We start from the raw sequence: 17,963 nt of genomic DNA, 5'->3' as shown, positions 1-17,963 counted from the left end.
AGAGAAATGTTTGCTGTTTTCTTGTGTATTCACAAAAGTCTTTTTATGAGCAGATTTACTTTATTCTAATGATCACAATATAAATGAAATGAGAAGGATGATTAACTCATTAGCAAAGAACTAATGAAACTCATTAGAATCCACATTCTGACCATATTATCCCCAAAAATGTTTATTAAAGGGCAATATAAAATATTTATACTATAATTTATGTGGCAAGTCAACACAAAATCAAGCTAGGCTGATTTTTTTCGAAATTGGGAGTGAATTACATTTCTATTCTTTGACGAATTAACGTCAATTTAAATCAAAAAACTATTTTTTATTAACCCTTTGGGTTTATCGCAAATTGCACTTAAAGAAGCCAAAATTGATCGTCACTATAAATCAATGAAAAAATTGATAGATTTTATTTGAAAGGCCATATTTGGGCCAATGTAAGTTTTTCAAATCAAATAAAAGTTTTAAACTATAGTTAAAGTTATTATGTATGTATGTTGACTCATTCCATAAATTTGAGAACAATACCTATAATTGACTCAAATACGTATATGAAATATTGGGTTGTATGTATGTATGAAGTCAAATAATACAATGGGATTTTCTCTTGTTCTTGATTTTTGTTCAAGTTTGTTTTTATGTTGACGCACCACATACTGTCTTTTTGAAATATAGTATAATGGACATAAATAATATTATTTTTCCCCAATTCGTTTGAACTATTGTTCAAATGTACTTACATAATTTTTTTTAAATTTATCATATGTCAATTGAAATCAATTGACATTACTTTGGTATGACAAAGTAAAAGGTTTGTAGATTCAATCAAAGGTATTACTTTTGCTAGAAGGCGGTGTTTGATAGAAAACAGATTCCACATTAATCTCATTTATATATTTGACCCAAATAAAATACAAACAGAATTGAATAAAGGTAGATAATTGCATTTATAAAGAGTGATTGATTCACCCCTTGTCAATAGTAGTTCCGATGTCCTAAAATTAGAGTACAGGTTATCTATGCTTAAAGAAGCATATATATATTCCAATAATTCCATTAAGAATCAGACGTCCACATATAATTACTTTGATTAACTTTAGTATAATTATACATTATAACAAGCATGTTACCTCCAATATAAAACTAAGCCATAGTAAACTACCCATGTTTAGACAGCAACACTAGATAGTTCACTAATTCCAGGATCGGTTTTAGCTTGAGCTGAGTCTATAGCAAAGAGAAATCTGCAGGTCCTTTTCTTAATTTCCTTTTGATTTCGTTTTAAAAATTTAATAAATAAAAATGCGAAGCAAATTAATTTTCCTCCGTCAATTTATTCATATTTTTAGTAAGAAATTTAACGGAACTTTCTTACTCTCTACAAACCTCTCAAAGGAGCTTTGAGGATCCGAGAAGAATTCTCAGGATTCCACTTCTAGCGAAGCAAGGAACGAATTTACTAACCAAACACCCACCCACCTCACTTAGTACAAAAATTAAATCACAATACACTCTCAACAGTTCTTAAATCCTTGTGAAAAAGATTTTAAACTTAAAGTGAAAACCACGTTGTTTTCCTCTCAAGTCATCAAGTCAGTGAAGAACTAGTACCATCAGTAGTAGTATATATGGATCAAGTTAGATATGACATCAAAACATACATGGTTACGAAATTACTGACTTTAAAAGAAAGACTTTGCAGTAAGAAGCATGGCTCAATATATACCCCTTCCAAATGAAAAACAGAAAACAAAAAAAAGTAGTTGGTACTTAAAAATTGATGAACGATCTATGTATTTATATGTGTAAAATAGTAGCTAACTTTATTATAAATTTAAATTATTATGTAAAGATGATAATTAGTAAAAAAGAAAATAACAAAAAAGGAAAAACTAATAATATTTTTCTTCTTAATTTCTCAACTGAAGTTTAAATATGCCTTTTGTATTTAGTAAACTGTCTAGGTACAATCACATATCATATAAATACGCTCTATAATTTACAAAATTATATCCAAATTGATTTTAGTGCAAGCATTTTTTTTTCTTTTATGATTTATTACAACACTTTTTTTTTTTTATTTTTTTTAGGTTCAAAATGAAATCAAAATGGGTAGTATCACGGCACATTTACCTCGTGAGCATTGGGATACTTGGGATCCTATGCTTATATCAGAGGGACTATTTGCTGCCGCCAATATTTTTTCAAATTTAAAACTAGTCTATATTTTTTCTGTGAATCCGTACCTGGGACCGTTGCAAGTCTCGCTGAGTAGAATGGTGATGGACATTCTTAAATTCATTTCACTCTTCGTCCTAGTACTTTTTGCATTCTCTTGTGGTAAGTAAAAATGTAAATTCATTATTTTTAAATTCATTGGTAGGAGAGAGAATACGTTACTATACTTTGTGATTTTGAAAAGTAATAAGGAAGAAGTTTTCACGAATAAATTATTCAAGTATATGAAAGTTTGTTGCTTTAAAGAATCTTTTTAATTATTTATTAATATTTTTCATTTTTTTAAAGTAACTTATTCAATTGAGTAGAGTTAAACGTTGCTAATAACTTTAAGGTTAATCCAATAATTAAATACATTGCAGTATGTGAATCCATTCAATTAATTTAATTTAATTTTTGTTTTAGGAGCAAATCAATTACTTTGGTATTATGCTGATTTAGAGAAGCAAAGGTGCTATAATGAGCATGAAAATCTGGCTCATACCCTCGAAAAAGAAATCCCTATCGCCAATTTTTCTGCCTTTGCAAATAAAGCCCTTCAGCAAGACATCAATCATTGTCTCGCATGGAGACGATTTGCCAAGTGAGTTAAATTTCTCCATTTTTTTTCTTTCGTATTACAAAAACAATTCTTGATTTTTAAATCCTTTTTTAGCCTTTGGGAAACGTGCCAAACATTATTTTGGGCCATATTTGGTCTTGTAGATTTGGATAATTTTGAATTAACTGGAATTAAGGAGTTTACGCGTTTTTCAGGACTTCTTATGTTTGGATCATTTTCCGTGATTAATATTATTGTACTGCTCAATCTTCTGATTGCAATGATGAATCATTCTTATCAGCTCATTTCCGTTAGTTCGGTAAGACCTCCGTATGTTAAGTTATTCTCAAGAGAAAAGGCACAAAGTGCATCAGGTGTTATCTAAAATTCATTCTAAACAAATAGGCTAAATCATATTCTTTAGTACAAATATAATGTCGATAACTCTTTTAAGTAGCTCCAATTGAATTACTTAAGTATGTATATTAGGATCCCTTATATAAAATGTAGTAACCATAAGTTTAGACTCTTATTTAAATATTATTTAATGACTCAGAACACGGTGTTGCCTCACTAACAATAAAATATAGTATATATTTTATTGTTAACTATCGATTTTCCAACTTATTTTCCCCTTATTAATGTTCTATACGTTGATTGGGGGAAGACTAAAAGTATAGAGAGACAAATATAAATTTTTATTAAATTTAAAACAAATTCAAAGTATTTACAGGTTGAGGACTCAAAAAAATAGAATCCTCTTCGAGACCGTCTGGCCTCAGTTCTCAAAGTCTGACAATTTTGTACTTGAGGCAATTCAAAAAAGCTGTGAAAAAGTTACAATTTGATTATGCTCTGTTTTTGTGCGATCAAAGATGTCCGAGCAACAAGCATAACGGCAATGGGTGTGGGGTCACTTCTGCGCTCAAGTTGGTCCCAAGGAGATCTCATCCATTGTCAACGTGCTCCTGGTAACCGTCTACAACACAAGGAAGGCCGTGTTTGTGGCCATGGTCAAGGAGGAAATTGAGAAAAACCCGACAAAATCCATGAGGAAGATGGCAAACAAGATAGAGATCGATCTCAAGACTATCAAGAATGCCATCAAGGAATACCTGGGACTGAAGAGCTTTGTCCACACCCCAAGGAATCTGACCGAGTCGATGAAGGCGAAAAAAGTGTTTTTGGTACACCACAGCAACACCGTCAAGATTTACTCCCAAAAGAATATCTTCACAATAGACGTTGTTCTGAAAAGGAGAAAGTATCACTTCATGGCTGAATTAAAATCTTAGGTCAAGGGAACCTTTAGCACCAAACATACAAACATGAATTACCAACTTTTGCTTCAAAATTTTCCCATAAAAATGGCAGTAAATAAAAATATGTAGGAGTATAATCAGCTTTTAAAATTTTGAGTCCTCACCCGTATATTTATCAAAGTTTATTTGTGGACAAACTGTTGAATATTGACCTTTATAGAAGGAAGAAAGGCCAATAATCAAAAAAAATATGTAAGAATTTTTTATTTCTGTTTTCAAAAAATAGCCAAAATTTATAAATATTTTACTCTTACATTTTCAAAGTATTTACACCCCTAAAGCTGATGGGAACACCTGTCCTTTTTTGAAAATCAAGATATATTATATACTATGAGAAGAGCTCGTAGTCAATTCTTGATCTGGTTATAACAAGGAATTGCCTCCCATTACCTGTAGCATGTTATGTATAGGGTTGTAAATCCCAAACGTTTTTTAGCGTGCGGTTCTTTGTTATATTTTTGTTTTTTTCTAAAGCATTTATAAATTTTTTCTTTCATTCTTGGGGAAAAACGTCTAAAATATATCCTGCGTGTACACATCTAAGTATATATATATAAATAATATTTTTGTGAGAGCAACTGTGATATATTTATATATATAACTAATAAAGGGTTACCCGGCGTTGCTCGGGCTAAAAAAGGAGAGGGAAATCACATTGATCAAATTAATTGAGAAAATTCAAAAAATTATTCAGAAAATACTTCTATTTAATAATAGTTATAGTATGAATATATCTTTGTCGTTGAAAAAGATCCTGATAGCTCTAATGCTATTTCTCTTGGATTCTTCACAATGTATCAATCCGGTTAGGTAATGTAACTTAAAGTCTTATCATAGCAACTCGCCCCCTCCCCCTTACAAAAAAAAACTCTTATTATTGCTTTTTGAAACTTTAGTAGTATTATTGTGAATATGGAAAAATTAATGTGTTATAAATTTCGCATAACATAGTAAGATTTATGCTTCTAAAAAATTGTCTAGATGAGAAGTCCATTTGATGTTTACTTAAAAAAATTCCCAAATCGAAATTCGAAAAAAACTTTTTTGCACTAATTTTGACAAAAAACTATGTAATACCATTTATAGGATTTGCAAACGAAGCACAAACCTACAAATATTTTTTTCGAAATTGCAAAAAACAGAAGTTATGAAGAATAATTGCAATAATCATGTAATAAAATGTGCTTGAAATTGAAAATACTTTTAGTTGAATGTTCTATTGGCATTTTTTTGAGCTAAAAGCATTGTTTTGTTGCATTTTTTTTAAAACTGAATATTGATTTTAAATGAAAAAATGGAAAAAAAAGAGAGAAGAAATGAAAAAAATTGAAAAAATAATAAGAAAATGACATATATTTCAGTTAAATATCAATTTTTATTTGGTAAACTTATATGCAAACGAATCTCCAGACACATTTTTACAAACTTTATTCCATTTACTAATCCCATATTCCATTGGAAATTCTTTTTTTTTTTTTGCACTTGAAATTAACGAAATTGCAATTTTCACCGATTTCTTTTTTTACCCCATAACTTTTATGATTTTAAATCAATTTAGACAATGTATGTAGTTATTCGTGCAGTTGTTTTTTGATACGCCAATCACTTATTGATAATTAACTCAACCCCCTATCTAGTCTCCTTGAGCTGCAAAAAACGGTGTTTGGGTTTTGTATAGCATAAGACCCTGCCCAAACTCAGAAGAAGTATCCATGCAAAATTTCAGCCTCCATGTTCAATTGTGTGCGAATATATAAGGGGCATCTACACAGACACACAATGTCTCTTTTATATCGATATAGATAATAATAGATTTTTTTTAAATGTAAAATATTTTATATGTATGTATGTATGTACGATTACCGAGTGGTTCATTAAAATCTAAACACTTTTAATTTTAAACTTCAACAAGTTTTGATTGATTAATTAATAATATAATTTAAATATAATTAATAATATAAATAGATGTGTGTCTGACCTCTCTTAATCAGCAATGTAGCTTCCCTTAGCGGCAATGATGGCTTACAGGCGGTGGAAGAAGGCTTGACACACGTTGCAGATGTAATCCTCTGTCATAGCGTTCCAGTGCTTGCTGACAGTGGGTTTTATAGTCTCAGCATTTGGATGACAGACTCTGAAGGCCTTCTCCTCGACATGCACTCTAAAGGTTGTAGTTGAGGGGGTTGACATCAAGGCTATAGAGGGGGGGGCAAAAGGGACGGGGTAGATATTGCTCTTGTAGACGCCCGACTGTTTGGAGTACAGGAATGGAAATTTGTCAATCACGTTCAAGTTTCGTTTTCTTCTCTTGTACGGTGGCAAGAGAGCTCAGTTTTGTTATGTTTATAAACTAATTGACTATGATTTGATATATCTAAATATGAATTAATTTCAATCACTCAGCCTTCATTTATTATTGAATTAGTAATTGTTCAGATTTCTATAGACTACTAAGTCTATACACTCTTAGATGTGATAACCCGTCTCAAGTCCCTGTTGAACTCATTGTAGAATTAAGGATCAAAAACGGAATGACTCCCGCCTTTGTTTTGGCTTGATACAGAGTACAACTTGTACTCCTTCATCTTGAAGATAATTTAATGAATCGTCATGTTTGTATGGTCATGACATATTTCTAATACTTTTATTCTCCAATTTTTTCTTTAAATTGTCTGGGTTACCATGATAATTTTCGATTTCTTTTTTTTTTACATAATAAAAATGCTTACGATTTACAACAAATACAACGGCTGTGTCTTGTATCTATGATAATTATTTACGTCATATATTTTTCAGAGTGTCAAAACATACGACACGACCCTGATTACAATTTTATAAATAAAACGAGCCTTTTAAACGTGTCAAATAAATGACTTGTTCATCAGCTCAATATTTCATAGGGCGCAAGTTGAGCATCTTCCTTTACAATTAATTTTTACTTGGCCTAGCCTTTTTCTCGGTGATTCATAACTATGCATTAATTATTAATTATAGTATACTGATATTAATGGAGTAATTAAAGAATACATACATACACGATTAATTAGAAAGTCCATTCATTACATTGGCTACTTATTTCATAATATTATTCGAGTACATTGAAAGAAATAAGTATATAATTTAATATCCTGAAGGAGCAGTTGTATTTGGGGTATATGTACTTACTTATAGTTATTATATTGTATCCACGTTATAATTTATTACTTTTCTCTATGAATCAAGTACTACCATAAAAAGTCTATTGAAAAATAGCGCCCTTATATAATAAGTACACATATGTATATTAAAGCATATTTAGACTTCTCCTTGAGTATCTTCCTATTTAATACGTACGTACAAGTTGCAAATTAGGATACACATATAATCATTCCTTCCAATATTAACTGATATAATATATGTTTTGGTTAAGGCGATGCCAGCGCTCATCATTTAAGAGCTTTTTCCCAAAAAATATCAACTCCGTAATAAAATTACTCATGTAAATTGGTACATTTATATATATATATATATATATATTCATAAGCATACTCACGCGTAGCTACTCAATATTTTTATATGAAATGATTTATTATGATTGGGGAGCCTTAAGAAACTTCAGGAGGACTTACCAAAAATGGGGCGTTCATTTAATACATACAGTAATATGTAAATATATCGTAAACATAAAATTACTCTTGATAAAATTGTCCGCAAAAAATTGCCCGGGGAAAATATTTGTGAGTTTGCTAAATTGCTTGTCATTAAAACAATCGAAATTGGATGGTACTTCAACGTATATACATAAAATTAATTTGTTTCAAAACCCTCTTTTGTGATCAGGGTCGTAAATTTCAAATTGCGACAAAAAAAATTATCAAATTTTGACACCATCAAGCCATTTTGACCATTTGTGAAAAAATTGATCGGTGAGATTTTACTTTTAAGGGTATCACAGGCCTGCTTGTTGTGAATTTAAAAACGCAAAAATAGATTTACTTTCTTTTTAAGATAACTATTCAAAGGAAAATTTCTTCAATGTACTTTTGTATTATTTGAATGTTCCATTATTTTTTTCTTACACTTTTAAAACGTTAAAATTGAATTTACTAAAATATATTTTTTCAATTCCTTAAAAAATATTACTTTGAATATGTGTATATTATTATTTTTATGAATATTAGCGACTAACAGTATTATCTGAGATTTTTGGGAGTAATTAGGTATCGACTAACTTATAAACTTTGCTTGAATAATATAGAAGATTACTCCCCCACAAATTCTCAGTGTGACTTTCTATTTTTCATAAGCACAATCACACATAGCTCCTCAATACTTTGATGTTCTCTCTTTATTTTGATTTAATTTTGTTTTCCATAGTTCCCTTGTTAAATTCTCTGTGGCATTGTACACTGCCCATGGATGAATTAGAGTATCTGTCATATTTTCATACAGTCTGCATTAGAACAGTATTTTGATATAATCATATTTAGGTTATTTTTTTAAATTAATAGATTGAGATAGTGAGGTAAAATTTTAATCCATAACTAGACTTTTATATTAAAAATAATGTCTTTGATTCATCATACAAAACAGAAATAATGACTTACAAAATGATAAAATGCATCTCAGTTGACGAAAACCCAGTGGTATGGTGAAGGGATAATTTAAATACATGTTCTAATACTTCCAAGTTAGCTTCACGGTACCTCGAAATTACAGATACAATTGTATCGAGTGAAATAATTTTTTCTACAGCTGGGGATATTGTGACTGCTAATCGGTCTTGTTTATTGCCAGAAAATGTAGAAAAGCTCATCTTTTTGCAAAAAAAATTATAAATTTATGAATACTACTACTATATAACTCGTGTATATCTTATCGCAACCTTTGTTTTTTTAGAGAAGTTAAGTATATTTAGGAATAATTTATTTGTACAGAAAATAAATAACTAAAGAATAAAATATCGAAAAAACTTGAAAAATACATTAATTCTATTTCTTAAAAAAATATTATACCATTATGTACCGCAGTTCGTATCCAACCGTAGTTTTAACGTACCGTTCCGTCCCTAGTCTGCTACTAGACTAGACTGATGCATCTTCAACTAATCCCATGTATTCCATATGCTTCCTTAAAAGAAAATGCTTTGTAATGAAGCCAATTATAATTATGATAGATACCCTTCTGTTTAAAAAAATTATCCACTTCTACCTATACCCTTCTAAAATGAATTTTGTCCATCTACATATTGTGTCTTTTATCAATTCCTCCTTACAACACTACATATATTATGTAATTATAAATCTCAAGTACAACTACACTTTTGGTAACTTCATCTTCAGATTCCTCAAGCATGGTTACTCCGTCATTGCACGGGCATCAACAAAATCAATACCAGTGTACTCCACATGGCCCTTCATCCACTGGTGATGCACGAGCTCCCACCAGTGGCGTGTGGAAAAACATCATAAATAGGTTAAGCCTTCGTGGTAGTACACACTGTAATAGGGTTAAGAGCTACTCTTGCATTTGATGTAACGTTATTTTACTTGATGATTACAGCCATCTAAAGAGAAATATTTTAACATTATTAAGCAACAAAATCTTAAAATGCCTATATATGAATTTATATTTAAAAAAAAGTTTTTTTGTTGTTTTTTAGTCTTTGAAAAATTGATTAAAGAGATCAAAAAGAAAGAAGTAAAAGTTTATATTAATTTAACATTTTATAAAAAATGCATAAGTACACATGTTTTTATAGCTATGTAAAAGCTTTAATATTTATATCCATGATCAGATTATAGTTTGTTCTTAATAAATTAATTTATTAATAAAATAGTTCCTTCTGCTCAAGACGACAAGCTTTCTAAATTAATAAAATTATATGTTCCTGAGTCAGCAGAGCCTTAGGTAATAGATTGTTGGAATGAACTCTGAATTTTTGAATCATAAGGGGAACATCGTTGCTCTTAATTCTGTAATTTATTATATCATCTCAAAATAGAAGTTATGGAATGATAAACGAGAATGTCTTATTTTTATCTTTCTTATATATTTGTCAAACTTGTACAAAATTTATTTATTTCGACGTGCTTCTTTCAGCGACTTTTTTTTTCATAATAAGGATTCTAAGATAATAAAGAATGTATCTTTAAAATAATCCGCTTATTTTGAAATCTAAATGATACATAAATATATAGAAATGCTTTTTGAAAAAATAAATATAACTTTTTTCAGAAAAATAACTTTCTAGAAGTAGTTAGAAAGAATATTTTATAAAACACGTCATTAAACTATGACATAGTTTCGGAAAAAGTACCCAAAAAGGTCATTAAAAAACAAAACAAAATATAAGTTTTTAAAAAAAAAATAGGAGACTCTGCTGGGGGGTGGGGGCTGGAGTAGCTGTCGCCCACTCCCCCACCCCCTCAAAAAATCAAGGAATATTTGAAAAATTAAGTGACGTAAAAAAAAAGTTATTGAAGTGGAAGGAAAAATTTTCATGAGAAAACACGTGAAATAAATTATTTTTTAAATTTTCTTTCCTAAAAAAAAGTCACCCCCCTTCCCAATATAATCCTGCAGATGCCCCTGAAAAAAACCATTGTAACAAATCATTTGAAAAAAAAAAAAAAAAAAAGTTTTCTATCACTGACTCAAAGAGATTTATAAGATAACATTAATTTCATAAGAAATAATTTACCACCATTTTTAATCCCTAAAAATTATAGAAAAATCTGTTCATCTTAAGGATTTAAAAAGTCTAATTCAGTAATAATTACTTTAATATTTGTTATCTTAAAGTAGAAGATTTAACTGCCACTGTGATGTATTAAAGCTTTTTGATTTTTAGTTTGATCCAGTTTTATAGACTTAAAGGGTTCGTTTCCAGCAATTATTTTTGTCAATAATGATTATCACCCCATAAACAGCGAAAAAAAATTTCAAAAAATATGAGGAAAAAAATTCATTAGCTATCAAAAATTTCAATTGATCAAAAATTTATCAAAAATTAATTATAACACATGTAGGAATACTATTTGCGTGTGTTTATCGAGAAATTATCATTTCTTCACTTGAAGTAAAGTTGGAAAAAGCGTTAATGGGTCAGCGTCGTATCAAAATTCTTGGAACTATCCTCAGAACATAATTTTAAGGAACTTCTTATGTTTTGATCCAGGAAATCCATCCTCATTAAAAATATAACATTGAAAACACATCAACGACCAATATGTTCCCAAAATGTATTTCCTTCAGCAATTTTCCATCAAAAAAAATTCAACAAACAACAAATGAAAACGAGTTTCATAGGTATTGATGAAAATCGTGTGTATTTTGGGCATGTTAAAAAAAGAAATCGTAGGGGAATATGGTAACCCTGAATATTTGAGAATGTTTTTGAGGAGAACAGCTTTATGTTAACTTACTCTTCAATATGTACTCAACGTTTGAATTATTTTAATTTATAACAAAGGTAATCTTATGTTATGAAATAATTTAATCCAAGATAAACCCCAGTACGAAATTCTGTTATACTCCACATTTTAGAAAGAGGCTAACCTGTTTCTTGGCATTTTTCTGATAGAAGCTAAGGATATCCTTTTTTTTTTATTAAAGCCCAAAAAAGATGGAACAATACTTTAACTTTTCCAAAAAGATAACTTCAATTTTTTTCTTCCAATTTAAAAATAGTTAATTTATATTTCGACAAGGTAGTCAATTTTAGTTGAATAAAATTTAAGTTATGAATAGCCTTCGTTAGTGACCTGTGGTTTTATACACACTAAGATTAATAAAAATTTCGCCTTATTCCTGTGATTCTACATTTTATCGCCAATATTGTTCAGGTTGCTCGTGAAACATTAAATCAGATTATATACTAATTCCTTTTTTATTTAAAAAAAAAAAATGGAATCATTCGAATAGTTCATATTTGTAAAACGAGGTTTAGTGTCTTTAATTAACTGTTGAATTCTTCTTTTTTTTAATGGCTGAAATGAAAAGTAGATACAAAAATATAATATAGCTATTGTTTATTGTGTCATCAAAACTGATTGGTTCTAATATAATTATTAATTAAATTCTCATATAGTAATTAATATTTCATAAAAATTTTATTATAAATTTAAATTTAATGTTTTACTTTAATAATTACAAATTATATCTTGTTAAGATTATTTCAAAATAAGGATTTATGTTTTGATATTTAGGAGTGAAAATGAATGTAATAGCTCCAAAAAAATACAAATTTAAATGATATAACTACTATAATTATTGTTCAACTGTTTATCAAGTAATTAAATAGTTTATATTTTTGGGGTTTCTTTTTTACATAGTTCACTAACAGCATTATAAATAGGATTTTCACTAAGTGAGGAATGTACTTATATTTCAGTTAAAGTACAAGTATCGTTTTGGGAGGACACAGCCACCCTCATCCCCCTTGTTCCAATATGGGTAGTAGATAAATACGGGACCCTGTCTTAGATTTTAAAAAAAAATAATTGAGGATCTTTTGTTCTTTTTCTTATATTTAATTTATTGTAATCAAAAAATGAATAAATTCAACAGAAAAATAAGAGTTTAATAACAAAAAAACATGGAGCCACGCAGAATTCTAATTTTGGAGCTATCTGCAAGTGGAAAACTACCTTCAAAGATGCTTATACTAATTGAAAATGTCAATAAAGTGTCCCTTGGTTGTACTTATGAACAAAGTTTTTCAAATTTTATGATATTTTTTACACATAACAATTTTGTCATTTTCAAAAAGTGTTGTTTTTTAGACAAAGGACCCTATATTTCATAAAATATTTTTTTAAAGGTAACCAAAATATAATTTTATGATTGGAACATTTTTATCAACATATGAATATTTTTGACAGTTATAAATTTTCCTTTATTGGTACTCGAGACACTTTAGGAAATTTATAAAGAACTTATTTAAGAGTAATTTTATTCCATCTATTTCTTTCTAGTGCATAAATTATAATTTTATATCATGGAAAACTATATTTTATTAACGTCAATAAAATCGGCAACATAAATGGGCAAATATATTCATTTATGCAAAAAAAAACAAAAAAAACAGCCTAACGCAAAATATGAGATTTTCAAAATTAATAAATGTATTTATATACACATACGTAGGTAAAAAAAACCCCAAAATATTTATATTTATTTGATAAATGAATTGACCTAGAAAATTGATTGAAATATCTATATATTTTTTTCCATCTTGAAAATACATAATATTCCCATCATTTTTCAATTTATCATAAGACAGGATGATTTTTTTTTCTCTCTTGTTACCAACAACCGCACAAAAAAAGCTGTTATGAATTTACAGGGAATGAATTTACAAGGAATATATTTGCCAACCACCAGTATCGATATACCGTAAACCCCTTCTTCATAAGCATACAAAGTATGTATTAAACAAATACTATGAAATGTCAAAAGAAGATGTACTTGAAAAATGATTTTATAATAACAAGGAGTAGTCCTTGAAGGATATTTTGTTGATTCACAAGGATACACCAGATCGTGTAATTGGTTTATATTTTTTTTTCTAGAATACCTTCATCACAAAATAAGAGATTCATATACATTCTTAAAAGTTTGAATTTAGTCAGTAAGTAAGGCACTTCATAAGTATGAGTTTTGTTCACGAGTTTTCAACTTGTATAATGATTAACATCTATTCATTGGAGCTACTTATTATTGTTATGGATGTATGTACCTAAGAGAAAAGTAATACAAGCTACATAGATTTAACTGAACTGTAGTTTCTCAGTTTTGAATATCTGGGCTACAATTAACACGGGTTATGCACATAATTCGAAATGTAACTGTACTTTAATAATGAAATATTATGAGCCTTTCTGAGATGCAATATTTTAAGAGAAAAATCTAAAAAAATTCCGAGAGTTATTGTAGTACTTATTTGCATATACCTAGTAAGATTTAGATATAAGAGCTAAAAACAGTTTTTTGAAGATTAGTAATATGTTTGTCTTTTATTTGGGGCAAGAACTTTATTTTCCCATTAATTTTATGACAACATTGATGTATCTAAGTCAATGTTTCTGAAACTATTACATTCTGTCAAAGAAGTACTGGGAACCGGAATCAGCTGGATAAGTCATTTTACCTAACTAGTGCTAAGCCATTTTTTCTACCTTCATTCTAATGATTTTTGGCTTGTTTGCTTATCATACACGTAGACTTAGGTCTCATTACCAGTTATTATGCGTTTTATGAACGTTGGTTAGGAATTTGCAGGATCAAGGATGACTGAAGAGACTTGCTTACGATACTGTTTTTGTGAGAAAAAATTAAGCTCTTTTTGAACAAACCGTGCAGCGAGGCGTCTATGCCCAAGTTTTCAGTCACCATGGTACGAACTGACTCGTGAGAGATGTCAAGCTATTACGAGGATTAGCTGTTGCAAGCAAACTGGTCTAAAGATTGCACTCAAACATGGGACCGTAAATAAATACAATGCTGCTGACCTAGAAAAAAATGTATTTAAATCCCTTCAGCAAGTGACATTTAAATTAACAATTCCTAGTACTTATTTGCCAGAATGTATGTCCTTGAACATATTAATTAGATAACCAAAATCATGATTTTTTGTGTTAAATTTTAGATTTCATGAACTAAATTTTGCCTTGTACATATCAACTATTCTAGGCAGAGCTATCTAAGAAAATGCAGCATTTGAGAATCACTAACCAAGAGTAAGTAAGTAGGTGGAGGAAGAGCTGTCATGACGTTTCTATAAATTAGTTGTAAGCTGAAGGAATTCAACACAATTTCCACTCTGTATCAAGCCAGGACCTAGACAGTAATAACTCAGTTTTTGATCCTCAATTTTACTTTTAGTCCACTATGTACTTACGCTTATAACTCCCCAATAGCCCCTCCGCGATACTCTCCGTTATTCATGGTCACACAAACTCGTGGTTAAACTTTATACTCAGATTTTCTTTAAGAAAAAAAAGAGTAATGATAACCGCTTTCGAAAATAAAAATCACTATTCAGATTGCCGAATACTCAAAACTTGCATACTTACAATGTTTAGGATTTACAACCCTACTAATGTATTTAAATGGTACACTTATAATTTTTCTTATTTTTTTTTTGTTCACTGAAGACAACAAGATCATTATTATTATATTCTTCATTTTAAGTTTATTTGTTTAGATTTACGATCCATTTTCAAAAGAATTAAATAACTTTTGATGGATGACTTGGATAAAAATAGACTTTTCATGATGTTTATATTTTATATAGATAATATGTTGATAGATATTGAAATAGGGCTTACAATTGTTATTTTTGTGTTTATTTCTGGAAGGGAGGGAGAGGTTATGATGCATGAATGACTTTCTAATAGATAATAAAATTAATGAATAAAAACAAAATATATAAAAAATAAATGATTTATCTCAAGCATGATGATTCATGGAAAAATAAATCAATCATTATTGATCAGCATTAATATTCTTATAATTATGAATAGGACGAAGAAAGCACTGGGTTGAATTAGGTTATAAATATAATTTTGCTGTCAGGAATTTTGTTGGATGTTTTACTGCATGTTATTTGCTTGTTGTTCGAACTTTACTTTAAGTATTTCCTGTTGAAACAGCCTTTTCTTTCTTCCGAAGAAGTTTCTTAATTTTCTTCAAGCATCAACTAAGATCATGACTATCAATAAGGTGCCACTTCTCAATAAATCTTTTCGAAATAAACTCATGATCATGAATCTGCGACTCCTTTGTCCATATAAATACTAGTCTTTATTAATTGTCATTTTTGAAATAGCTGAGATACAAGACAGCGAAATTACCGGTTGGATTCAAACTATACTCTTATTTGAAGAAAGTTTTAAAAAGTGTTTCAAATCGGCACGAAAAGAAGTACTAGGGATCCCCGCTTATTGTTTTTTTCTGGAACAAGAAAAATCCACGTTTTAATGGGAACTTTTTTTTACTACAAAAATACTTGTTCACCTCAATATATTGTTTTTTGTAATTTATTATTATAATATAAAAAGCTGCGATAGGTGGAGAATATACTGCACTATACGGAGAGACAGAATAGTTCCAAACACCGCGTTAAGCGAAGTCCACGGTGTTTGGCACCACGTTATGCGGGGATCTTGTATTATTCCAGGACTCTATAGTTAGTTTCTTAAAGTCAACTATATCAAATTCAAAATTATGATACAATTTTAAATATTAATAAATGTTTTTTGTAATTTTTGTAATCTCCACTAGGATTCATCTACCGGGATCCCGGTTTTCCAATATTTTTTTGAGATTTTACACACCTGCGTTTCATTATTCCATAACATTCGTTTAAGTTACATTTAGTAACAAATAATTAATCGATAATTAATTATGTAAAACAAAGTACTAAAATATTTTAAATAATGAAAATTAACTACAAAACAATTTATTAGAACTAAAAACTATGGGTTATACGCTCCTAACTCTGTTTTCTTTTTGCAGTCCATATATAATACAGTTTTTCACATTTGATTATTGAAAAACGGAAAATATGGACTATGAATCAACACGAAAAACATGAACATTATGTATAAGTTAGTAAATGATTTGAAAGCTGCTCATATCTGCACAAACGTTTCAAAACTTTTTTTTGTTGCGGGATGATTGGATTAAGGAACCTAGACATGCACACTATCTATATTTTAACCGGAATGAATATGTGTGGGAGTCCGGGAATCAGGACTGAAATTTTTAAAATAAAGCTTAAGAGATGGTTCCAGTAACAATTTCTTAGCCTTCAGGGCTATGGTGGCCTTATTATAGTTGTTTTTTTATATAAAATAAAAAATAAAGATTGTAAAATACTAATAATTAATTTTGTTATATGTTGATATGTATCTTTGCACACTTTTTTAAAATGAGATTATAAAGTTTAGAGAAGGAAAAAAGAAGAAAGAGAATAAGACAAATGATTACATGAAAGATGAGCAAAGGATAGTTCAACTCGAATATTTTTTCTTCTCTAAACCTAATAATTTCCTTTAAAAAAAAGTATGCAAAGATAAATAGGAATACAGGTATGTATTATTTACTAATGGGATCTGGTATTGCTCAGGATCTCGCTTAGTGATCATTTCTCGGACATGTGAACCCCTTATCTCGACAAATAAGAATTTCAAATACGGTTAAAAAGTCTTAATTCTCGTATATCGACGTTTTATAACACGAATTCAATTGGAGGGAACTCAAGGGCATCCAAAAGTGGTAGCTGAAGGAGCTGGAGCCCTCCCCCCTCCCCAAATTAAGTAGTTTTTGCTTATTACAAAAAAAAATTAACGTGTGATTTTTTTTTATAATATATATATTTCTTTCAAGAAAAATATTTTTTGAAAGCAGCTATTTGAAATAATTTTTCATAAAAATTAATTAAATTTTTCAAATTTTTTCCAAAAAATTTAACATTTGAAACTTTTTTTCAAAAAATCTAATTTTTTGGGATTATCTATGGTCTTTTGAAATTTTTCAGAAAAAATTTATTATTTTTTAAATTCTATTTCTTTGAAAAAAAATTAGTTTATGGATTTTTTTTAAAAATATCAAAAACCATGCCCCTCCACCCACCAAAAAATATATTCCTGCGGATGCCCTTAGAACTAAGTTTTTTTTTTTTTGTGTACCTAAGGTACACAATTTATTCTTCTTTATCTTTTAAAAGATACAAAAATTTCATTTTACTCCCTTTTTCTATCCTATTTATAGCATACAATCATCCCTTAAAAGAAGTATTTTCGCCCATAGATTCCCAATTATTCTTTATCAATTTTCTAGACTGTTTTTTTATAGTTTCAAAGACCTGTAATCTC

General features: G+C 29.1%; 1 protein-coding gene across 1 annotated transcript in view; it reads left to right on the top strand.

Annotated features, from left to right (window-relative positions):
* LOC121114400 (transient receptor potential-gamma protein-like) overlaps positions 1-17,963 on the top strand; it is a 311,931-nt gene that overhangs the window by 244,002 nt on the left and 49,966 nt on the right. Inside the window, 3 exon segments of the mRNA XM_071886890.1 lie at positions 2,091-2,340; positions 2,644-2,821; positions 2,894-3,098. Coding sequence (XP_071742991.1) covers positions 2,091-2,340; positions 2,644-2,821; positions 2,894-3,098 — 633 coding nt within the window.

Source organism: Lepeophtheirus salmonis, chromosome 3 (genome assembly GCF_016086655.4).
Source record: "Lepeophtheirus salmonis chromosome 3, UVic_Lsal_1.4, whole genome shotgun sequence".
In the NCBI taxonomy this organism is placed as follows: Eukaryota; Metazoa; Arthropoda; class Copepoda; order Siphonostomatoida; family Caligidae; genus Lepeophtheirus; species Lepeophtheirus salmonis.
Note: the sequence above shows the minus strand (reverse complement) of the source record. Positions and strands in the feature narration are given on the sequence as shown.